The 25,608-nt window shown below is 41.3% G+C and overlaps 1 protein-coding gene across 1 annotated transcript in view; it reads right to left on the minus strand.

The window, feature by feature from the left end:
- Nucleotides 1–25,608, minus strand: part of LHCGR (luteinizing hormone/choriogonadotropin receptor) — a 64,137-nt gene that overhangs the window by 4,012 nt on the left and 34,517 nt on the right. The window contains exons 7-10 of the mRNA XM_003262367.2: nucleotides 23,180–23,248; nucleotides 18,148–18,222; nucleotides 7,895–8,080; nucleotides 3,468–3,548 (exon numbers count right to left, since the gene is read on the minus strand). Coding sequence (XP_003262415.1) covers nucleotides 3,468–3,548; nucleotides 7,895–8,080; nucleotides 18,148–18,222; nucleotides 23,180–23,248 — 411 coding nt within the window. The remainder of the gene's footprint in view (nucleotides 1–3,467; nucleotides 3,549–7,894; nucleotides 8,081–18,147; nucleotides 18,223–23,179; nucleotides 23,249–25,608) is intronic.

Here is a 25,608-nt window from a genome sequence, read left to right on the forward strand (position 1 = left end):
CAAAACATATTGCAATTAAGTGATGATGCATGTCTATCTTCTCTAATTGTCTATTCACTTCTTGAAAACAGAGGACTAGGTTTTACTTATTTCTGAAATCCCAGTGCCTAGCACAGTTTTGGCTCAGAGTGTTCATTCAACACATGTTTGTAGAGTTAATAATTCTAAACCAGGATGATTATAGCTCTGAAAGGAACTGAGAGGATACAGGAACAATGAACACACAGCATGATGCATGTAGGCTCAACAAACATTTTTGTTTTTAACCATCTTCTGCTAATACAATCTTAGGAACTGGAGAAATGGGCATACTTTTTCTGTCAAGGCCATTACATATATGTATTTATAATACATTTTTGTATAATACATGAGGAACCTTATGGTTCCTACACATTAAAAGGATATTTTTCTCTACTCCCAAAAGCTAACTTCCTATGTTTTGTATTTTAAGTGCATACCTAGTTCAGTGAGTGGAGGAGATAATAAATTGGAAGAATACAATACTGAAGGGAAAGAACACAGATTTTTAAAAAGAAAAAAAATCTGTGACCTGGGACTCCGAAAATATGTTAGAGTATTGTGGAGCCCAGTTTGGAACTAGGGAAGGGCTGCTGCTATGTACAGAAGACTGCATAGGCACCTCTCGTGTTTTATTATTAAATATTGCTATAACCAGCACATTTGTTTGTCCTCTTCTCACAGACATCAATATAATTATCATTTTTTAATCTTTAAAGGGAGGAGATGGTTATAAAGAACTATTAAAGAAAATAGATCATAAATGTCTTAGCATTAGAAAGGTTTTAAGGCCAGGCGCGGTGGCTCATGCCTGTAATCCCAGCCCTTTGGGAGGCTGAGGCTGGCAGATCACCCGAGGTCAGGAGTTTGAGACCAGCCTGGCCAACATGGCAAAACCCGGTCTCTACTAAAAATACAAAAATTAGCCAGGCGTGGTGGTATGCGCCTGTAATCCCAGCTACTTGGGAAGTTGAGGCAGGAGAATCGCTTGAACCCAGGAGGTGGAGGTTGCAGTGAACTGAGATCATGCCACTGCACTCCAACCTAGGTGACAGACCGAGATTCTGTCTCAAAAAAAAAAAAAAAAAAGGTTTTTAAAGACCATCTCATTGAATCCTTTCATTTTATTGGTAACGAAACCAAGATTGAAGGAGGTAAGTGACTTGTCCAAGGTCTCTTGGGGATAGTGACAGTGGCAGCATGAGGTCTTCATAATCACAGTTCAGAGACCTTTCCCCTAACTTCACTCTCTCATTGTTTTTCCAAGTGTGGTCGTTGGATCAGCTCCATCAGAATCGCCAGGCTGTTTGTTAAAATGCAGACTCCTGGCTTTACCCCAAACCCTGAAAAAAAAAATCTCTAGAGACACCGCACAGGAATTTGCATTTTAAGTAAGTTCTCTGGATGATTCCTACAAAATAATAGCCTTTGTTAAATTAGATGAAAACTGTCCAGCTATTCCTGATTTCCTTTACTCCTTTCCCCTTATCAAAACTACTTCAGCTGTTAGAAGCACTATTGCAAAACTTCTGAAAGTTCTGCCATGATTTCTGATTAAATTTATATCAATAAGAGGTCAAACATGTTTTCTCACTTCCTCTTGCTGTCTGGTCCTTTGTCCTTTCTTTTTTGTGCCCTACTGGGCATACGTCTAGCAATTTTTCTCCCCGGTGATTTGTCTTCAGACTAAATGCCCACCTGCTCTTACTTATATTTGTGTCCTGGGATGGCTCCTGAGGGCAGCATCATGCTTATTGACAAAGCCCAGCACAGAGCTGTCTTTAGTATTAGAAGCTATGCGGGGAGTATGAATGGACTCGCATGGGCTTAGTAATATTGAATCAGAGGAAGGAGAGCTGTAGCACCGCTGCTCCAGTCACAAGAAAGAAAGGAGAAAAGATGGGAATTTTAGGAGGACAATAGGGCCAGCCATAGAGGTAAGGACATGTTATCTTGGGGAGAATAGGTAAGGCTTAGTGGCTGGCTCTAGAATTTCTAAACTCTAGGGACTGAGGAATGGCTATCTGGTGGGAAGTAGGAGGTAGCAGATTATCATAAAATGCTTTCATAAGGAGAATGCTCTTTTTACTTAGATTTTATGTTAATTTCAGTTAGTTTTGGAGATGCTAGAGATTAGGGACTTGTCTTAAAGCAGTGATAGCATAGCAAACTTAAGGTTGTATATGCTCATTTGAGAAGGTTTATGGTGAGGACTGGTGAGGATTATATTGAGGATGGTTTAAAGTCTTCCTTCCCCTCAAACCACTCCTTGGTGCTATTATTAACTATATCCATAAATGTTTTCTTGATGATAAGAATAAAGTCATGTGGTTGCAAAAGAGTTACATAGAAGGTTGCTGATAGAATACTGAGCAAGAAGAGTGGGAAGGGTGAAGAAAAGGCCACTGGAGGATATAGGTGCCAGACCTACTGCGAGAAAAGGAAAAGAAGGAGACAGTAATACTTATTTACCCTTGGTGTTGTCGCATTGCTTAGCAACTTCCTTCATTCTCATGGTTCTGAAAGCCAAATGGTATTTCTGCTGTTCCTTACAGATGAGGAGAAAGGTCTCAAAACGGATAAATTTTGCCAGTGATACTGTTACAGGAAGGTTACTTCCAAAGATTCATATCCTTGGAATGGAACCCCAAAGTCCAGGGTCATTCCACCGTACCACCCTGAAGCATCTGTCTTTAACTTGGAGATTGATAGGAAAAGAAAAGAAGAGAAAATTTCAGAAAGAGATTGGCAAAGTATCTTCGAGGGACATCTAGTTTTGTAGTCTGGAGGACTCATGGGGGCATAATAAAACTTCTAAATCTTAGTAAATGTGCCACAGGGACACTGGGATTATCTTTTGAGGCATGCTCTTTTACAGTTGAAGATAAGTGAAATGCCAAGGCAGCCAGCATTTATAGCAGAAAAGTGTTAAAAGTTAGTCAGTAAAACAGAAATATAGCTTCCATCCAGTGTATGTGGTAGCGATAGCATTAAGACTAATTTTAAGCTCAGGAGCATAGTTGTCGAGGTAGCCTAAGTCTCCTTTAAGGGAAGTGGCTACTTTTAAGCTACGTTTGCAGTTAGTTAATCTCTGTGGAATGTTGACCATGTGACTAGGGAAAATTCTTACAAATGAAGCTATCAGTTATATCAGCCTTTGGTGACATCAACATCCCTGCAAAGTTTTAATTTTTGAGGAGGCTTTAATATAATTGTAGAATAAATATTAAGGAACATTTTAAAATAGTTTTTTTAAACAGTTGAAAGACATACCTGATCAACTTGATGCCAATTGCAAAGAAAAAATTCCCATTTTAAAACTATTAAAAGATGCTTTGCAGCAGCTCCCCAACCAAGACTTGTATCAAAAGAAAATAATTTGATGCTGATAATAAGGTGCACACAGAACAAGATATGACTTCTGAGTTTCCTTGCATGCAAATACTTACAGTGTTTTATTATTCAGTTTCCTTACTGTGCTTTCACATTGTTTGGAAAAGTTTTCAGAAATGGAATGTGAAAAATTCTGTCTGAAAGAGAAGAGGTTAAAAAAAGCATTTGAGCTTTTGGTCTTCAAGCTAAACCTGATTGTGCGTCTATTTATGCTTTGTTCATGCAAATTCTTTACCTATTACACCAGCATCTTGTTCTGCACCATTGTCCTAACTGAAATGCTTCCTGAGGAGAGAGTAAAGGCTTCTGAATTGTCATTAGAGTGCTTCCAGCTTAGATAAAATGCTTCTGAATACTAAGCGTATTGTGTGGGCACTAGAGATGAAAAAACTTAAGTCTGTCATATTGAATCAAGGATTTTTCAATGATTACTAAAAGCTACTTTTATGATATATTAAGGTTTGCTCCTTACCACTCTCCTTTCCACATTGGCCTTAACAAATAGTCATTCTGTGTTCATGGTTTTGAATTGTAACTGGGCATCTTTTTTGTAAGGATTTGAAGATGCTGGACCTGACATTATGATGTGAATTTCAGGTTATTTTTTCTTATGTGCAGAAACATATGTGGGTGCTCCCTACTCCTCCATCTTTCCCTCTAAGAAGTTTAGCCTATGGAAAGGGGAGAAATACCAATAAAATGAAATGAGGCCTGTTCTCACCTGAGGGAGCACTTACCTACGGATGAAATTTAAGGGAGTTACAAATGAATAAAGAAATAGGGTATAAGCATTCCCTTTTCTTTCACAGCCTTGCCAGCATCTGTTGTTTTTCCCATTGTGGTTTTGATTTGCATTTCTCTGATGATTAGTGATGATGAACTTTTTTTCTTTAGAAGACATACAAGCAGCCAACAAACATATGAAAAAATGCTGTTCTATTCATGCCCTTTGCCCATTTTTAATGGGGTTATTTATTTTTTTGCTTGTTGATGTGTTTAATTTCATTATAGATTCTGGATATTAGACCTTTGTCAAATGCATAGTTTGCAAATATTGTTTCCCATCCTGTAGGTTGTCTGTTTACTCTGTTGATAGTCTCTTTTGCTCTGTGGAAGCTCTGTAGTTTAATTAGGTCCCACTCGTCAATTTTTTTGTTGTTGCAATTGCTTTTGAGGACTTAGCTAAAAATTCTTTGCCAAGGCTGATGTCAAGAAGGGTATTTCCTAGGTTTTCTTCTAGGATTTTTACAGTTTGAGAAAAGGGAATACTCATACACTGTTGGTGGGAGTGTAAATTAGTTCATCCACTGTGGGTGGATTTCCACTGTGGAAATCAGTTTGGAGATTTCTAAAAGAACTTAAAACAGAGCTACTATTCAACTCAGCAATCTCATTACTCGGTATATACCCAATGAAATAGATCATTATACCAAAAAGACACGTGCACTTGTATGGTCATTGCTATATTCACAATAACAAAGACATGGAATCAACCTGGGTGCCTGGATTGGATAAAGAAAATGTGGTACATATATACAATATAATTCTATGCAGCCATAAAATATCATGTCTTTTGCAGCAACATGGATGGAGCTGGAAGCCATAACCTTAAGTGAATTAATTCAGGATTAAAAAACCAAATACTGCATCTTCTCACTTATAAGAGGGAGCTAAACACTGGGAACATATGAACATAAACATGGGAACAACAGGCACTGCAGAATACTAGAGGGGGCAGGGAAGGAGGGAGGCATGGGTTGAAAACTACCTATCGAGTATTATGCTCACTTCCTGGATGCAATATACTCATGTAACAAACTGGTACATGTACCCCCTTTATCTAAAATAAAAGTTGAATCAAAAAAATAATGGTTGTCCACAGAGGAGGTCTACAGAAAAAAACAAAACAAAACAGTGGTTTCTTCATAATTACAAACGCCCGTGATTGTCTCTTATTTCTTCTCTCCTCATATTCACTGCCCTGATGGCGTTCTCATGACAGTCCATCTTTGTTTTCATAGAGAATGAAATTTGCATCTTCTCTGATGGGACAATGAATTGTTTCTACACAGTTCATGCATATTCTATGAAAGAAGTATCATGCTGCTGACACATTATTACAAGGTTTATCAACTGCATTCATTAAGCATTTGGACATTATAGAAAAGGACAGGCTCAGAAGGGACTAATTCCAAAAGGCTACTTGAAGTCAGATCAAGTTTCCCTGAGGGCAGTGGGGTGCAAGGCCGCAACCAGAAAAGATATATGACATTTGCCTATTTTCCTTTTCATAAGTTTCAAATAGACTTATATTGTAATAGCAATTTGTAAAACATCAGAAAATTGAATTGTCACACACAGAAAGCAGGTAAAACATGAATGTATAGCTCAATGATTTCTCACAGAATGATCACCTACGTACCCATTAGTCAGGTCAATAAATGAAAATAAGCCACACCTCCTCCCCGCCCTCACCAAGAAAAAAGAAAAATGGGAAAAGAGAGCAGGCTGTGAGGGCCTCAACCTTTACTGGTGAGGAAGGATAAATGAGGCAATTCAAATGGACATTTCTATGTATTATTCTTCTACAATACTTATGAGACAAAGTATTCCTTTGTAGGAATACTTTTACTTTCCTCGCAGGAATACTTTGTCTCTTTCACCTACTGAAATAAAAATCCCTGAACTAAAATTTTCACATGCCAGTAATTTCAGAAGGGATGTGATTTCTTTGCCAAAAAATGTGGGTATCCAGAATCAGCTTTATCATAAACCAGTATCTCTGTCATTTTCCTAATTGGTCTCTCACCAGCTTTGCTCACCTCCAAACCATCCTCTACCTTGCTGCAAAGTGGTATTTTATAAAAGCAAATTTGAGTCATCTTGCTTAAAAGTCTTCATGGCTCCCCATCCTGTAAACAACCGGGCCTGGCACTCAGACCATCATGGCCCACGTCTCCTTGGCTTCCTCTTCTGACTCATCTTCTTCCACGTGTCCTTGTTTCAATTTTTCTGAGTTTCACCTACTATCACTTGCCTTTGTGTCTTCACATGAGCTATTCTCTCTTCTTTGCCTGCTTTTTCTCACTCTGTCTAGACAACTCCTGCCTGTTCTTCAAGACTCAGCATAAATCACTTCCCTCAGGAAGCCTTCCATAATCCCTGCTGCCATTAACAAACTCTTCTTCAGTGCTCCCAGAACACTCTGTTCTGTTCTCACATCTGTCATAACATTTGCTGTGTTGGACTTAAATATTGGCTCTCTTGTGTGTTGCCCCCATACAGCTGTCTGTGACTTATCTGTGTACCTTCAGGCTTTCACACAGTATTTGAAACATAGTAAGTGCTCAGTTAATGTTTTGGAAGCTCAGTTAATGGTGCATGACTGTGAATACAGCAAATGTTTTGTCTTTTCAGCTACCCCAAAAGCCTCAGGTGGAGCTGAACCTCCTATATGCAAGGTACAAATAATACATACTGGTTGATTAATTATAAATAATTCATTTTGGTTGATTCCAAACAAAGACAGCAGCTTCTGGTGTCACTCTCTCAGTGCCTTATCTAATTAACTGAATGGAGCCTACTTCCTTAGGCTGCAATAATAACCCTTTAGGGCAGTGTTGTTCCAACTGTGAGTTGTGTGACCCATTGGTGGGTCATGAAAACAATAGAGTGCATCAAGGCTGGCATTAAAAATAAAAAAAGCCTAAAATAAAATAGAGTAAAATAAGAAAATATCAGCATATTACATATTAAAAAGTTAAGTATCACTCTGCTTTATTTCTGTTACATATGTGACATGTACTGGTTGCAATACAAAAGTATTTGTTACTATGCATCTTAGTCAAAAAAGTCTGGAAAACAGTGCTCTGAGGAAAGAATGAAATTCTCCCACCGTGTCCCCCATCCTGGACTGAACGGAATCAGATACCCACCACTGGATGAAAATCATGCAGGCGCTCATTCCCTTTCTGTTCCCATACTAAGCTTATCTTTAGCTGTAATTCTGTTCTGAAATGGAAGATGCTCGTCTACTAGGAGAGAAATAGTTTTGAAAACTTTCTGTAGTACTTTGTGTCCATTTTTAAATTAAAGATTAAAACGTTAGGTAAATTTTGCCCTCCTGAGGCTTCTTCCTCCACTTAAAAAAATGATGCTTTCTGATAAGGATTAGAACAAATCCTTTGAGATGCCAGTTTTGTACTCCATTCTGCAAATGCTAAAATGGCCTCTAATTCAGTTTACCCAGAATTGGCTACAAAGGTCTTCTAGCTGCAGGGTGAATCAACTATTTGGTAGCAGTTTCCACAAGGAAACAGAACAGTTTGTTTTCTTCTTATCTATTTGAAAGTGACCCCATGTCTATGGAGCTGGCCAAGAAGGCAGGGAGTGAAGGGGAGTGGAGCTGTCTACTCATTGACTATTTTGAAATCTGAATTTCTGCCACAGCTTGGGTAGGCTTTACCTTTTGGTTTTTACTTACTCTTTTGTTGGCAAGTTTCTAAAAGCACAGCAGTGGCTGGGGTAAGTCAACGTGGCCTCCAGGAGATTGGCAAATGTTTCTCTTGATGGCAATTTTTTTAGAGAATAGGATGACGTGGCAATTAGCCTCTGAATGGACTCTAGGCCATAGCTCGGCAGGGCCTGCAATTTGGTGGAAGAAATATCCCTGAACAATAAAGGGGAGAAATGCTTTTTATTTATTTATTTGATACATTTTTTTTTTTTTTTTTTTGAGACGGAGTCTTGCTCTGTCGCCCAGGCTGGAGTGCAGTGGCACGATCTCGGCTCACTGCAAGCTCCGCCTCCTGGGTTCACGCCATTCTCCTGCCTTAGCCTCCCGAGTAGCTGGGACTACAGGCGCCCACCACCACGCCCGGCTAAGAGACGGGGGTTTCACCGTGTTAGCCAGGATGGTCTCGATCTCCTGACCTCGTGATTCGTCCGCCTCGGCCCCTCAAAGTGCTGGGATTACAGGCATGAGCCACCGCGCCCGGCCATATTTTATATATTTTATTCAGAGAATGAAACCTCCCCTCAACAATATTATCATTATAGGCTCTGAGGAATCTTTTCTCCATCTTGGTTTCCCCTTAATTCTCCATTTCAATTACTCTCACTAAGATCTGAATTCAGACAAGCGATTCTGTATTTTTTCTCATGTGCGCCTCATTATTCTTTTCAAGGTTAAGTATAACTCCTTGCACCTACCATACATTTATTAGCATTTCTCTCTCTCTCCCCTCTTCCAACTCCTTTTCCCCACCCTCTCTCTTCCTCCACTTCTCTCCACTTAGCAGAAGTGAAATAACCACTTGCTTTATGAGACAGCCAGCACATGCAGTTACATCAACTTTTGTGCTCTACCCCAGGGGAAATTATTCAGGGCTTCAGATGCCTCAGTCTTTGATTGATTAAGCCCTGCAGGAGAGGTTTTCATGAAGCATAGCCTGGTTACTTACTAAGAGCTGCTGTGTGGCATTAGCCATCATCTACCTAGGAAGCAGAATGCATGTTCTCTAATGCAAACTTGATTCATCTGTTCAAAGCAAGCAAACACTCAGCCTTGCAAGCCGAACTGTGTGAAAAGCTCAGGCTTTGTCAACAGGGTCCTGAACTCTGGTTTTACTAGACTTGAGGCAATGTCCAGGAAAATTCCAAACACATTAAGTGTTAGGAGAAAAGAGTCCATGGGAATTAAACAATTCTGCTCATCTCCTAAGTGGCTGCTGCTGATGCCTCAGAAAACTTTTCCAGCAGCACAGCTCCCCTCAGCAATCATTCCCAAGACTTGGTGTTCAGCACATGGGAGGGGGACCAATAGGTGATTGATGGAAGATGAACTTGACGACATGGAATGATGATGGTGTAGGCCCTCAGTGGAAAAATTAAGGCAGCAAAATTTGTCTCAGGGGCTTCAGACTTTCCTGCTTTTGTGTCCCTGTTGATTTAGGTAACCAGGGTTCTCATTCTGCTTTATAGGATTTTTATCTCAGACGTGTTAGGGATTGAGCTCTTTGAAGATCTGGTGGCTTTTTTGTTTGTCTTTCGAGTGGGTACATTTAAAATTAGGTTCTTAGAAATGGTAAGGCCTCATTACAAGGGAGTGAACCTCTGATAGTGGGTTTTCAGTCTTAGTAACAGACTAGTGGGAGAAATACTTTTTGAGTAAGGGTGGAGTGGATGCTTTTAGATACGATTCAAATCCTAGGGGTATAATGAGAACAACCCCTTCGGAAGGAAGAGACCTAGGTCTGGTGCTAGTGTTTTGGACATGAGAGTGTAGGGGTCTGTAGTGCCCACAGTCACTTCTGAGGAGCTAACCAAGCAGCTCTTCGAGCAAATACTGTCATGCAGGGGTCTTGGGAACACAGTGGGTTGGTTGTGTTTTGCACCTGAGCTAGAGGCAGCTCTCTTTGTTTGCCTAGTGACCAAGTAGATGGCCAGCTTGCTGTAACAGCTCTGCCTACAGGATGTGCTAAACTGGAGAGTATTCAGCCAACCTACAAGATTCGGAGTCTGGTATGCTTTGCATATGAGATATGCAGAAAAAGACCCCTAGGATAAGGTTGCCAGAAGTTGAGAGCAGAGAGAGCAGTGGGCAGGAGCCACAAGGTAGTGGAAATCATGAGTAAACAGAAGTTATGGGGTTGAGTGGATATTGGAGGGAGTTAGGATTGACAATGACAGAAGTTAGGAAGCAGAAAGATGTAGGAATTTTAGTGGTGGGAGTTAGGAAGTAGAGTCAGAGGTCGATAATGGCAGGACTTACGAAGTAGACAGAGTGAGAACTGGACAGTGGCAGGAGCTAGGAAATAGGTGAAATCAGGAGTTGACAGTGGGAGCTAGGAACTAGCACAGTCAGGGCTCAACAGTGGCAGGAATGGGAAGTAGAGAGTCAAAAGTGGATAGCAGGAAGGAGTTAGGAAATAGAGAGTGAGGGGCTGATGGGGGAGGAGCTAGGAAGTAGACAGACTTTGGGTTTTATAATGGTGGAAACAGAAATTAGACAGAGCCATGAGGTGATCTTGGCAGGATCTACAGTATGAAGAAAAACCAGGACAGCTCATTTCCTTCCCTTGCCCAAAACCCCAAAGCCTCCCCATCTCACTTAAAAAAAGACAAAGCCCATATAAGTGACCACAGGCCCCGCCATGATCCAGCTCTCTGTCACGTCTCTGTCCTTATATTCTGTGATTCCCTTCTTTGCTCACTCTGCCATATTGGCCTCCTTGCTGTTCTTCAAATACACAAAGCAAGATTCTGTCTCAGGCCTTTGCTTTTGCTGTTCCCCCTCCTGGAACACTTTTCCCGCAGATAATCACGTAACTTGCTCTCTTAGTTCCTTTAGGTGTTCATTCAAACAACACTTTTTCAGGATAGTCTTCCCTCACCATCCCCTTTAAAATAGTAATTCCCCCTCTCCAGAACTCCTTTCCCCCCAACTAAATGAGTTTTCTCCTCTACAACTAACAGCATTTGGACGACTACATATTTTATTTACTTATTCGATCCTTGTCTGTCTTCCCCATCCTATGAAGGCAGAAGTGTTTGTCTCTTCTTATTCTCTGCCATTTCTCTGATGCCTAATCCAGTGACTACCACATAGTATGGGTTCATAAGAGTTAGTGAATAAACTGATGAATAAACAGACAAATGAACTGGGTTACCCTGCTCACCGTTTTTCTAGAACTTTTCTCATTGTAAAATGACATGCCTGTTTATTGCTTTGCGTTTGTTGTTGTCTCCCTTATATGACTGTCATCTCGTTAAGGGCAAGGACCAGGGCTATTTTACTTACTACTGTCTGTTCACCACGGTGCCTGGTACACAGGATAGGTTCAATCAATGTTTGTTGGATAAATAACATCTGCTAGAGTAGGGCGTCGTGGACTGCTGCCTGTATGATGGGATAACTGGTCGCCCTGTGTGAGAGCAGCACAGTATCTGGAACTCTGTTGCATTTCTCCCTGAAGCCTGACTGCAGCTTCAGCTCTCTGCAGGATGTTGGATGTTTCATGTTGGATGTTTCAGGCTTTGTCAGATTCAATGTTCTATTCCTCCTAACTTTCCCATGTATCTTTTTTTTTTTTTTTAAATACTTTAAGTTCTAGGGTACATGTGCAAAACGTGCAGGTTTGTTACATAGGTATACATATGCCATGTTGGTTTGCTGCACCCATCAACTTGTCATTTACATTAGGTATTTCTCCTAATGCTATCCCTCCCTGAGCTGCCCACCCCCCGACAGGCCCTGGTGTGTGATGTTCCCCTCCCTGTGTCCATGTGTTCTCATTGATCAACTCCCACTTATGAGTGAGAACATGCGGTGTTTAGTTTTCTGTCCTTGTGATAGTTTGCTGAGACTGATGCTTTCCAGCTTCATCCATGTCCCTGCAAAGGACGTGAACTCATCCTTTTTTATGGCTGCATAGTATTTCATGGTGTATATGTGCCACATTTTCTTTATCCAGTCTATTATTGATGGACATTTGGGTTGGCTCCAAGTCTTTGCTATTGTGAATAGTGCCGCAATAAACATACGTGTGCATGTGTCTTTATAGTAGCATGATCCTTTAGTAGTATTATACCCAGTAATAGGATCGCTGGGTCAAATGGTATTTCTAGTTCTAGATCCTTGAGGAAACACCACACTGTCTTCCACAATGATTGAACTAATTTACACTCCCACCAACAGTGTAAAAGTGTTCCTATTTCTCCACATCCTCTCCAGCATCTGTTGTGTCCTGACTTTTTAATGATTGCCATTCTAACTGGCATGAGATGGTATCTCATTGTGGTTTTGATTTGCATTTCTCTCATGACCAGTGATGATGAGCATTTTTTCATGTCTGTTGGCTGAACAAATGTCTTCTTTTGAGAAGTGTCTGTTCATATCCTTTGCCAATTTTTTGATGGGTTTGTTTGTTTTTTTCTTGTAAATTTGTTTAAGTTCTTTGTAGATTCTGGCTATTAGCCCTTTGTCAGATGGATAGATTGCAAAAATTTTCTCCCATTCTCTAGGATGCCTGTTTACTCTGCTGATAGTTTCTTTTGCTGTGCAGAAGCTCTTTAATTAGATCTCATTTGTCAATTTTGGCTTTTGTTGCCATTGCTTTTGATGTTTTAGTCATGAAGTCTTTGCCCATGCCTATGTCCTGAATGGTAATGCCTAGGTTTTCTTCTAGGTTTTTATGTTTTTAGGTCTTACATTTAAGTCTTTAATCCATCTTGAGTTAATTTTTGTATACGGTTTAAGGAAGGGATCCAGTTTCGGCTTTCTGCATATGGCTAGCGAGTTTTCCCAACACCATTTATTAAATAGGGAATGCCATTTGTTTGTGTCCTCTTTTATTTTGTTGAGCAGTGGTTTGTAGTTCTCCTTGAAGACGTCTTTCACATCCCTTGTAAGTTGGATTCCCAGGTATTTTATTCTCTTTGTAGTAATTGTGAATGAGAGTTCACTCATGATTTGGCTCTCTGTTCGTTACTTATTGGTGAATAGGAATACTTGTGATTTTTGCACATTGATTTTGTATCCTGAGACTTTGCTGAATTTGCTTATCAGCTTCATGAGATTTTGGGTGGAGACGATGGGGTTTTCTAAATATACAATGATGTCATCTGCAAACAGAGACAATTTGGCTTCCTTTTTTCTTGAATACCCTTTATTTCTTTCTCCTGCCTGATTGCCCTGGCCAGAACTTCCAATACTATGTTGAATTGGAGTGGTGAGAGAGGGCATCCTTGTTTTGTGCCAGTTTTCAAAGGGAATGCTTCCAGTTTTTGCCCATTCAGTATGATATTGGCTGTGGGTTTGTCATAGATAGCTCTTATTATTTTGAGATACATTCCATAAGTACCTAGTTTATTGAGTGTTTTTAGCATGAAGGGCTGTTGAATTTTGTCAAAGGCCTTTTCTGCATCTATCGAGATAATCATGTGTTTTTTGTCATTGGTTCTGTTTATGTGATGGATTACATTTATTGATTTGCATATGTTGAACCAGCCTTGCATCCCAGGGATGAGGCCAACTTGATCATGGTGGATAAGCTTTTTGATGTGCTGCTGGATTTGGTTTGCCAGTATTTTATTGAGGATTTTTGCATCTATGTTCATCAGGGATATTGGCTTAAAATTCCCTTTTTTTGTGGTGTACTCTGCCAGGTTTTGGTATCAGGATGATGCTGGCCTCATAAAATGAGTTAGGGAGGATTCCCTCTCTTTCTATTGATTGAAATAGTTTCAGAAGGAATGGTACCAGCTCCTCTTTGTACCTCTGGTAGAATTCGGCTGTGAATCCGCCTGGTCCTGGACTCTTTTTGGTTGGTAGGCTATTAACTATTGCCTCAATTTCAGGACCTGTTATTGGCCTATTCAGAGATTCGACTTCTTCCTGGTTTAGTCTTGGGAGGGTGTATGTATCCAGGAATTTATCCATTTCTTCTAGATTTTCTAGTTTATCTGCATAGAGGTGTTTATAGTATTCTCTGATGGTAGTTTGTATTTCTGTGGGATCAGTGGTGATATCCCCTTTATCATTTTTTATTGCGTCTATTTGATTCTTCTCTCTTTTCTTCTTTATTAGTCTTGCTAGCAGTCTATCTATTTTGTCGATCGATTCAAAAAACCAGATCCTGGATTCATTGATTTTTTGAAGGGTTTTTTATGTCTCCATCTCCTTCAGTTCTGCTCTGATCTTAGTTATTTCTTGTCTTCTGCTAGCTTTTGAATGTGTTTGCTCTTGCTTCTCTAGTTCTTTTAATTGTGATATTAGGGTGTCGATTTTAGATCTTTCCTGCCTTTCCTTGTGGGCATTTAGTGCTACAAATTTCCCTCTACACACTGCTTTGAATGTGTCCCAGAGATTCTGGAGCATTGTGTCTTTGTTCTCATTGGTTTCAAAGAACATCTTTATTTCTGCCTTCATTTTGTTATGTACCCAGTAGTCATTCAGGAGCAGGTTGTTCAGTTTCTATGTAGTTGTGCGGTTTTGAGTGAGTTTCTTAATCCTGAGTTCTAATTTGATTGCACTGTGGTCTGAGAGACAGTTTGTTGTGATTTCTGTTCTTTTACATTTGCTGAGGAGTGTTTTTCTTCCAATTATGTTGTCAATTTTAGAATAAATGCGATGTGGTGCTGAGAAGAATGTATATTCTGTTGATTTGGGGTGGAGAGTTCTGTAGATGTCTATTAGATCTGCTTGGTCCATAGCTGAGTTCAAGTCCTGGATATCCTTGTTAATTTTGTGTCTCATTGATCTGCCTAGTATTGACAGTTGGATGTTAAAGTCTCCCACTGTTATTGTGTGGGAGTCTAAGTCTCTTTGTAGGTCTCTAAGAACTTGCTTTATGAATCTGGGTGCTTCTGTATTGGGTGCATATATATTTAGGATAGTTAGCTGTTCTTTTTGCATTGATCCCTTTACCATTATGTGATGCCCGTCTTTGTCTCTTTTGATCTTTGTTAGTTTAAAGTCTGTTTTATCAGAGACTAGGATTGCAACCCCTGATTTTTTTTTTGCTTTCCCTTTGCTTGGTAGATTTTCCTCCAGCCCTTTAGTTTGAGCCTATGTGTGTCTTTGCATGTGAGATGGGTCTCCTGAATACAGCACACTGATGGGTCTTGACTTGTTATCCAATTTGCCAGTTTGTGTCTTTTATTTGGGGCATTTAGCCCATTTACATTTAAAATTAATATTGTTATGTGTGAATTTGATTCTGTCATTATGATGCTAGCTGGTTATTTTGCCTGTTAGTTGATGTAGTTTCTTCATAGCGTCGATGGCCTTTATAATTTGGTATGTTTTTGCAGTGGCTGGTACTGGTTTTTCCTTTCCATGTTTAGTGCTTCCTTTAGGAGGTCTTGTGTGGCAGGCCTGGTGGTGACAAAATCTCTCAGCATTTGCTTGTCTGTAAAGGATTTTATTTCTCCTTCACTTAAGAAGCTTAATTTGGCTGGATATGAAATTCTGGGTTGAAAATTCTTTTCTTTAAGAATGTTGAATGTTGGCCCCCCCCACTCTCTTCTGGCTTGTAGGGTTTCTGCTGAGAGATTAGCTGTTAGTCTGATGGGCTTCCCTTTGTGGGTAGCCCAACCTTTCTCTCTGGCTGCCCTTAACATTTTTTCCTTCCTTTCAACTTTGGTGAATTTGACAGTTGTGTGTCTTGGGATGGCTCTTCTGGAGGAGTATCTTTGTGGTGTTCTCTGTATTTCCTGAATTTGAATGTTGGCCTGCCTTGCTAGGTTGGGGAAGTTCTGTATAATATCCAGGAGTGTTTTCTAACTTGGTTCCATTCTCCGCATCACTTTTAGGTACACCAATCAAACGTAGATATGGTCTTTTAACATAGTCCCATATTTCTTGGAGGCTTTGTTCGTTTGTTTTTACTTTTTTTTCTCTAATCTTGTCTTCTTGCTTTATTTCATTAATTTGATCTTCAGTGACTGATATCGTTTCTTCCACTTGATCTGATTGGTTATTGAAGCTTGTGTATGCTTCACGAAGTTCTCATGCTGTGTTTTTCAGCTCCGTCAGGTCATTTATGTTCTTTCCTACACTGATTATTCTTGTTAGCCACTAGCCTAACCCTTTTTCATGGTTTTTAGCTTCCTTGTGATGGGTTAGAACATGCTCCTTTGGCTTGGAGAAGTTTGTTATTTCCCACCTTCTGAAGCCTACTTCCGTCAACTCGTCAAACTCATTCTCCGATCAGTTTTGTTCCACTGCTGGTGAGGAGTGGTGATCCTTTGGAGGAGAAGTGACGTTCTGGCTTTTGGAATTTTCAGCCTTTCTGCTCTGGTTTCTCCCCATCTTTGTGGTTTTATCTACCTTTGGTCATTGATGTTGGTGAGCTACAGATGGGGTTTTGGTATGGTTGCCCTTTTTGTTGATGTTGATGCTATTCCTGTTTGTGAGTTTTCCTTCTAACAGTCAGGCCCGTCAGCTGCAGGTCTGTTGGAGTTTGCTGGAGATCCAGTCCAGACACTGTTTGCCTGGATATCACCAGCAGAGGCTGCAGAACAGCAAGTATTGTGACTGATCCTTCCTCTGGAAGCTTTGTCCCAGAGGGGCGCCTGCCAGATGCCAACCAGAGCTCTCCTGTGTGAGGTGTTTGTCAGCCCCTACTGGGATGTGTCTCCCAGTCAAGCTACATGGGGGTCAGGGACCCCTTGAGGAGGCAGTCTGTCTGTTTTCAGAGCTTGAATGCTGTGCTGGGAGTACCACTGCTCTCTTCAGAGCTGTCAGATAGGGACGTTTAAGTCTGCAGAAGCTGTGCCCACAGCTGCCCCTTCCCCTAGGTGCTCTTTCCCAGAGAAATGAAGGTTTTCTCTATAATTCCCTGACTATGGCTGCTGCCTTTGTTCAGATATGTCCTGCCCACAGTGGTGGAATCTAGAGAGGCAGTCAGCCTTGCTGAGCTGCATTGGGCTCCACCAAGTTCGAGCTTCCTGGCAGCTTTGTTTACACTGTGTGAATAAAACCACCTACTCAAGCCTCAGCAATGGCGGATATCCCTCCCCCCACCAAGCTCCAGCATCTCAGGTCTGTCTTAGACTGCTGTGCTACCAGCAAGAACTTCAAGCCAATGGATCTGAGCTTGCTAGGCTCTGTGAGCATGGGACCCACCGAGCCAGGCATGGGAGGGAATCTCCTGGTCTGCTGGTTGCGAAGACCATGGGAAAAGCACAGTATTTGGTCAGGAGTGTACCGTTCCTCCAGGTACAGTCTTTCACAGCTTCCCTTGCCTAGGAAAGGGAAATCCCTGGACCCCTTGTGCTCCCTGGATGAGGTGACGCCCTGCCCTGCTTCAGCTGGCCCTCCGTGGGCTGCACCCACTGTCCAGCCAGTCCCAGTGAGATGAACCAGGTACCTCAGTTGGAAATGCAGAAATCACCCATCTTCTGTATCGATCTCGCTGGGAGCTACAGACCGGAGCTGTTCCTATTTGGCCGTCTTGGAAACAATTTCCTGTGTATCTTTTAAACCCCCTTTAACTGAGAGAGCCTGGCCCTAATCCTTGCACCCTCAGAGAGTCTGACAGCAGCTCAGCTCTGTCCAGCCAAGTGCCAGGGGCATGCCAGATCTTTGGCCTTAGATTCCCATGAGTGGATTCCAGGTAGGTAGCCAGCCTCTTTGCCAGCACATGAGGCCACCCCCATATTTGGTGTTACGGGTTGAATTGTATCCTCCAGCTAAAATTCGTATCTTGAGGTTCCCAGTACCTCAGACCTTATTTGTAGATAGGGTCTTTACAGAGGTAATGAAGTTAAAATGAGGTTATTAGGGTGGGCTCTAATCCAATATGACTGCTATTCTTATTAAAAGGGGCAATTTGGAGATACACACACACACACACACGCACACGCATACACAATGTACCATGTGAAGATTGGAGTTATGCTGCCACAACCAGAAAGAACTAGCACAAGCTAGGAGAGGCCTGGAATAGATGCTTTCTTCACAGCCCTCAGAGGGAGCCAACCCCTGCTGACACCCTGATTTTGGACATCTAGCTTCCAGAACCATAAGACAAAATTTCTGTTGTCTAAGCCTCTGGGTTTGGGGTACTTTATTATGGCAGCTGTGATACACTTTGTCTTTCCAACAGCAGCCTTTTCAGGTGTAGAGGCTGATGTCTCACATACCAGCTTGGGGATGATGTGGAGGGATACCCTAAGCAGTCCTGTTGGGGTACACTGGGCAGGGAGGGGAGGCAGCACCATTCTACTCACAAGATTTTCGGCCCTGTGGCCCCACGGAAGGCTCCATTGTGCATCTTCTCCAGATGTACGTTTTCCTTTAGCTCCCTGTGGGGAAGGACATTTTCCTTAGTGGAGTTTGTACCTCATGTGTAAGCATTCATAGCTGCATATACACATGTTTAGACTAACCTATGTGCATGATGTATAGGGTTAGAAGGGGGAAAAAGCGTAAGTGGAGGGAGAGTGGGAAAAAGACATGCTAGTTCTTAATGAAATTATGAAATTGCTGGCATGTGTGTTGGCCACACCTTTTTTCTTCCATTCCCCCCCCTCACTTGGTAGAACTCTGTCCTACTGCTTAAAGTGCTCACCCCCTCCTGTCTTGGAGTTATGAAAGTTTACCACCAGACAGCTGGGTAAGGATGAAAATGCTGCTTCAAGAGGCCAAGACTGAAGGGCTGAAGTGCAGCCTACTCTTTGTTAGCCTCTCAGTCATTGTGACCTTGGAGGTCTCAGAGTGTGCTAATAGTAATATAATGAAGTTTGCAAATACTTGAAAAAGTAGGGTCCGTTCAATGTTATCCCTTTTGTAGTGTAATTTGCATTCTTTTTCTTTCAGATGTGCATTTCTCAGTGGGTGAGAAAGAGGAGGACTTACGGCCTCTGTAGAAAATTGCCCCATGGGGCTGTGCAGTGTAAATGATCAACGCCAGGTGTATGTGTGTGTCACGGACAAAGTATTGAGGGCCACTACTCTCAAGGCTGTGGAAGAAGCCAAACGCTGCTATGGAAATAGCTCCCTGAGGGCTCTGCTGCCTTGAGCTCAAAGTCGTTCAGGCTAAACCCCTCAGGAGCAGCACAATCTGGTCCTCCTAGGCAGCCTCCTTTCTGGGCCCTGACACTGGTATCTCTAAGCACAGGCCCTTTTTTGAGTAGCTGAGAGAGCTAGAAGAGGAATCCCTGGGCTCAAGTCTGCCAGCCTTCTTTTGAGCACTTCCTCTCTATAAGAGAATGGTTGTGATTCACAGAGCATCTGGAAAACCCTGGATGGTGGGAACAGTGTGCATCTATTGTTGATGTGACGATTTCAAGCGTGGAACATGATTCTCTTACCACATTACAGTGTACACAGCAAAACAAACATACTAACACCCATTCCCTACCTTCATTGCCGTTTAAGAACTGCAAAAACCTCTGCATCTCACTCTCTGGGTGGCTGTTTTCCACATTTCTACTAAGCATTTTCTTTGGAAACCCTCAGCCCTTTCATCAGAATCCACCTGTCAGTCTCCCATCGTCCCATCCCCTGGGTGTATTTCTCCTTTCAAAGAGATGAGATTGTCAGAATCAATTGCTGTTTAAAATCTAAATCAAAATAAATTTTTCTTCCTAAACCTCCATGGCTCTTCTTCCTGATTTGGTTGGTTTTAATTATGTTCAGTTATGGTTATAAATCATTGAAACTGGGCTCTGTGAGCAAATTATTCTTGTGTTAGCCCAGTCAGATTAATTGTTCAAATTTCATGACAGAGCATTTCATATGTTTTATTAAAACTCAGATCTTTCTGTATACTGATAACTCTGTATTATGCAACTTGGTCAAAAAATAAATCAATTTCCCACATTTTCCTGGGGGTCACTTTCGAGAATTCTCCCAATGACGTGACCTTGCAGGTGTGAGAAGCACAGGCAGGATGACCTTTGAAGCACAGTGGAAGAACCCACAAGCTCCACCAGTTTTCCCAGCTGGGGTGCTCTGGAACAGTAGGGACTGACTCCTAGACCCCTCAGGTGCCTCAGGGCCACCTTCTGCGGCTGCCCCTGTCTTTCCTGTGCTGCCTTAGTAAGTCAGGTGTTTGTGAACTTTGCAGGACTTCAGTGTCATTGTGTTCTGAACAACTTTGGACAGGTCTATGTATGAGGAAGGGCTGAATGTATCGTTTGAAAATTTTGCTTGACAGTTTTGAAAACTGCTCCTCCCCTGCTACTTAAACTCTTTAATGGGTGACCTTGCCCTTAGAAGAGAATTCAGACTCCTTTCCTGTGGCTGCTCAATCCTGCTCCATCTCCCTCATCTGCAGTCTCCCGCTTGCTAAAGACCCTCCAGCCATAGTGGCCTCCTCTCAATTCCTGGGACTTACCAACTTAGTTCCTTTTCCAACTCAGGACCTTTGCACATCTGCTCCCTCTTTCTGTAATGTGCTTCCCTCACTGTTGACACAGTGGAATCCTTGTCATCCTTCAGGCTCAGCCTAAATATCACGTCCTCAGTGAGGCCATCCTGGGTACCTTGCCTAAATTGGTCACCCCTCATACTCTCTCAGATCTCAGTAACAGGTTATTTCCTTCATAGTATATATTACCCTTTTAATAATTTTATCTATTATTTGCTTTTTTTTTGTCTGTCTCTTCTGATAGAAAAGAAACTTCATAAGGACGGGGACTGTGACCTCTCTACCATCACAGACTCAGTACCTAACACAATGCTTAGTATATCAGTGGGCTTAATAAATGTTTGTTGAATGAAATTAAGTTTGTTCTTTGCAAACTGACTCATGTTCTTGATTTCCTCTTTCTTGCAACAGTGAGATACGGAGTATACAGAATGTTGACTAATTGAACTTTTCATAGTTCATGTCCATTTTGGCATCTCTGTAACAGCTGAAATGCTGCTGACCACCTGAAATCTTTCCTCCTAAATTTGTTTTTCCTGACCTCACACAGACATACTGTGTTGGTTTTCCTCCCATCTGTTTTATTTTGCTCTTGCTTCTCTTGCTCATCTTGTTTCCCTTTAATTTAATATTCAGTTCTTTTTTTCCCCCCTGTTCAGGTGACCTCAGCCACACAGGACTTCAGCTATCCCCTCTATTCAGATGCCCCTGGCATTTGTGTCTCTAGCCCTGCCCTACCCCTTCCAGCCTTCCGTCCTTCCTGCTAACAGACGAACCTTCTTTAAGCACTCATCTCATACTTCCATCTCAGAACTTTTAATGGCTTCTCATTTGCTGGAGAAGAGAGTCTAAACTCTTTACTATGGCATCTAAGACCCTTCCTGTTTTGTCCCTAACTTGTATCTAGACAGTACTGTTTGCTGGTCTATGAACACATCCTATACTTCCTCCTCTGGACCATTCTTCTGGCTGTCCTTGGCTTGGAAGGCATTTTTCCTCTCTTTTTGCCTAAGTTATGCCCAGCTCAAAGCCCACCTTTCTCAGAGGCTTTCCATACTTTCCTTTCCTCCTCTTTTGAAATGCCAGAGGACTTTACCTCTCTCTGGGGAGGCTTCATGCTTTGCCTTCTGTTTTAGTTAGTACTCAATGTGCAGTTTATACACCATTTGGAGATGCTTCTTCCTATGCTGTAAGCTCCTGTAGGGCGACACTAGGACTTAATCATCTTCATTTCCCTTCAAAATATAGCCTGTTTCTTCAAACACAGCTGATGCTTGGTAAACATTTGTCGAGTGAATAATGGAATGAGGCATCTGAGAGAACTGTGCCAGGAGATGATATAAATGCCTCTGATTTAAGTTTGTCAGAAATCGATTTAATTGGCCAGAGTGAACACTTCATTAACTTAAGGGTTTTTGTTAATGAACCTTTCACTAAGTCATCAAGTCAAAAAGAACATGAGAGCAAATTCACCCCATGATAGGAGAACAACTTTAAAAATTCTACAATTTCTTGAACACTTAGTATGTGCTACTATGCTGTGCTAAGCGCACAAAAGTATAATCTTGTTTAATTGTTTATTTATAATTAATTTTATTATATAGTATATAATAAATAAGCACCTACTATATGCCAGGCACAGCATTAAGTACTGGGGCTATGAAATTTTCAAAACAAGCCTATTAGTGGGTCCATTTTATGAATGAAGGCACTGTGGCTTAGATCGGTTAAGTAACTTGCTTAAGGTCATACCAGCTGTTAAATAGTGGGACTGGAGTTTGAGTCCCACTCACTCCGAAGTCTATTCTTTTAGCCACCAAACTATATAGCACATATCAATATAATAGAGGCTTTGGTTAGAGATCTATAATTAAAAATAAATAGCATATTGTACAAAATTTTGCTACCAACTTCAGAGTGTGCTACCCAGCTTCAGACTGACAGCATCAGCATCTCCTGAAGCTTGTTAAAATTGCAAATTCTCAGGCCCTACCTAGATCCACTGAATCCAAGTTTCTGGGAGTAGGACCCAGAAATCTGTGTTTTAACAATCTGCAGGTTTTTCGTAGGTGTGTAAAAATTTGTGAAGCATTAGTATAGATCATGGTTTATAAAACTTATTTATTTTAAAAGCCTTTTGTGTTTATTTTCCTTAATTTTGGCTTTAATTGAACTTTTCGTGTGCTCTTGGTTTTTATTATGCACAAATTGTAGGGTGACTCTGACCTCACCCTGTACTTGCTATGGTTCAAATGTCCGCAGCCCCACAACTCTGTGAATATGCCAGTCTTTTAGAAGGGGATCCATAGAAGGAAAGAGAGGTTGAGAACAGTGAGGGAAACAGTAGCGATGCTCTTCTTGAGTTAAAGGCTTTTAACATCAAGAACCGGGTAGGGTGTGGTGAAAACACAAAGCTCCGTACCTTGTGGAAAATGAGCTTCCTCCCACATTAGCAGTACAGAGATGGGACTCTCTGAGTGGGTCTCTTGTGGCTGATTAGACTGGTAAATGGTGGTGTTATCTGATTTCTCTGCAGTGGGGCCAGGGGAAGAATTTCTTTCTGAAATTCTGCTTCCTCTAACACACCATCAACCTGAGTGAGGGGGCTAGAGAGGGAGGCACTGAGTTGGAGGAGGCATAAAGTAGGGTGTTGCATATTGCAGTAAACTGTCAACTTCAATGTATCCAGGCTGCATCTGTCTTTGAAATCAGGGTGCTCTGGGGTTTCTAGCCAGCCAGTTGCCTAGTAACATGCATGAAACACTGAGGGCTAGCCACTTGGAAGTTTATTTTTGCCCTGAGTTAGTTGCTGAAGATTGAATGTGATCTTGTAGCCGGAGTAATATTTCATTTTTATTTGTGAGCTGGGGAAATAAGCAAATACTTACAGTAAAGTCAGTGTTGTCCCATTGAACGCATGACTTTGTACTTCTTCAAATCCATTTCCATATAGTTTGCTGAAGGAGGGAGGAGAGGGTTTAGGAATGGGAAGAAACTGAAACAGTTTGGAAACACATTTTTCCTCCTGTAACATATATTACTAAGATTATTACAGGCATTCATAATATCTAGTTCTCCATCATCAACACCACCATCAATTTATTAAGTGTCTATTAAGTGCTAGATACTTCATCGGCCACTCTATGTATATTTTATGATTTAATCCTCATCATCATTTCCATTATACCAACAAGAAACCTAAGCCTCAGTGTGGTTATGTAGCTTGCTTAATGTCAAAGGAAAACAGTGGCATAGCTGGTATCCAAGGCCAGAGCTGTTTAACACTTAAGCCTTTCCTCTGGTTTTGCAGGCCTTTGTGGGCATATGGGTTTTCTGGGTGTTGAAAGCTGAGGGCAGAGGAAGCCTCCAGCACTGAGCCCACTTTTTTTTTTTCTTGGATGAGTATGTGGTTTTGCTGATGTCAGATCTGGCTCCACAACCAAGAAGATTTCAATGTCTATAAACAGTTCTTTAAGACCATTAGTGGATAGTGAATCAATTTACTTGGGCATAACCAGCATTTTAAAAAACTACATAGAAAAAATAAAAAGTATTAGAGCATTTTGTAAGTAATTAGGGTATTAATGTTTATGAAATTTTATCCCACCATTTTTTATGGTATATACCTATAAATACACACACACACACACACACACACACACACACACACACACACACACACATATACTTCTACCCAGAATAAGACATAAGAGGATCCTTAGAACACAGTACAGGGAAACGTTTGAGCCACAAAGGAGTCTAGAGGGAATCAAGCAGCATGTCGTCTTTTTGCAAAGAAGGAAATAGGCTCAGTGAGGGAAAGTGACTTGTCTAAAGCCCACAACTGGCATAAATGGGACTAAGATATGCTTTGTCTGGGGCTACATCCAGCACATCAATTTTGCTGATTCTTTTTACTTTTCCTCCGCTGATATCCTCATGGCCTACCCATCCTCTTCCTGCAGGATTGTATTTCATGTCATGTTCTCAGTGGGGCCTTTACTGGCTGCCCTATTTAAAACACCAATTTCCTGTTTCCCCCACTTTCCCTATACTCCTTCCCTGATTTGCTTTGCCTCCATTGCTTTATCATCATCTGACCCATGATTATATTTTACTTTTTTATTGTTTACCTCCTCCATGAGAACATATCCTCCTGTATCTAGAACAGTGCGTGGCACCTGGGAGTATTACAGTAAATATATATTAAATAAATTGGATGACCAAATGGGAGTATGTAAGATGAATTTCTTACCATAAATCATAGAAAGCTACTGACTTAGATGGAAATATTTGTATAAATTCTTTGTGAATGATGATGTAAAACCCACATGAGAAAGGGCTGTGATGTGATGTAAAGTTAAGCTCCTTATATCTTCCAAGACCCTAACTTCCCTTTGCAGGGTTGCTGGAAGCTAGCTAGGGACAGGCTGTGGGGTGTGACTTGAGAAATGGTTCAGAAACATGCTTCACTTGTTCCTGCTCCAGGTAGCTGTTGTCTGCAAGGCCTCTCTCGTCTTTGTTAAACAAAATGAGCATGGAGCTTCACTTTGTGGGGTGTGTGTATGTGTGTAACATCAACAACATGTATGTCCTCTGTGTGTATGTATGTATGGTCTCCTTCCACCAACCCATAACACATCTGAGACAAACCAATATATAAATAAAGGTGTGACTCATATTGAAATATAATATTTAAACTCTGAAATGAGATTACAAAATAGTTCTTAAGTCTCCTCATTAGATGCAGTTCAAAGAGGGCAGGGGAGCATATTTAATTCATTTCTTAAACTCCTGGGGCCTCACAGAATGCCTGGTACCTAGCTCAGTCAATAGCCTGGGTAAAGCAGCAGCTTTGCCCTTCCCCGGGAAGGAGAGGCTTCCATGGTTTCCCAGGCTCTCACATGCTTTCTTCTGAGATTCTTCGGAGTTTACAGCTTCACATACTAGCTCTCCCATATTGGATTACTGGATGCCACTTTCAATAGTTTTCATCCCCTTCTATATTGTAGAATCTGAAGCATGTTTCCGAACCATTTCTCAAGTTACACCCCACGGCCTGTCCCTGGCCAGCTTCCAGCAACCCTGCAAAGGGAAGTTAGGGTCTTGGAAGATATAAGGAGCTTAACTTTACATCACACCACAGGCCTTTCTCAAATAACTTATATTTCCATCCAAGTCAATAGCCTTCAAACTTGTTTGGTTATGATTTATGGTAAGAAATTCATCTTACGTATTCTCATTTGGTCATCCCATTCATTTAATGTATATTTACTGTAATACTCCCAGGTGCCAGGCACTGTTCTAGATACAGGAG

This window comes from Nomascus leucogenys, chromosome 14 (genome assembly GCF_006542625.1).
Source record: "Nomascus leucogenys isolate Asia chromosome 14, Asia_NLE_v1, whole genome shotgun sequence".
In the NCBI taxonomy this organism is placed as follows: domain Eukaryota; kingdom Metazoa; phylum Chordata; class Mammalia; order Primates; family Hylobatidae; genus Nomascus; species Nomascus leucogenys.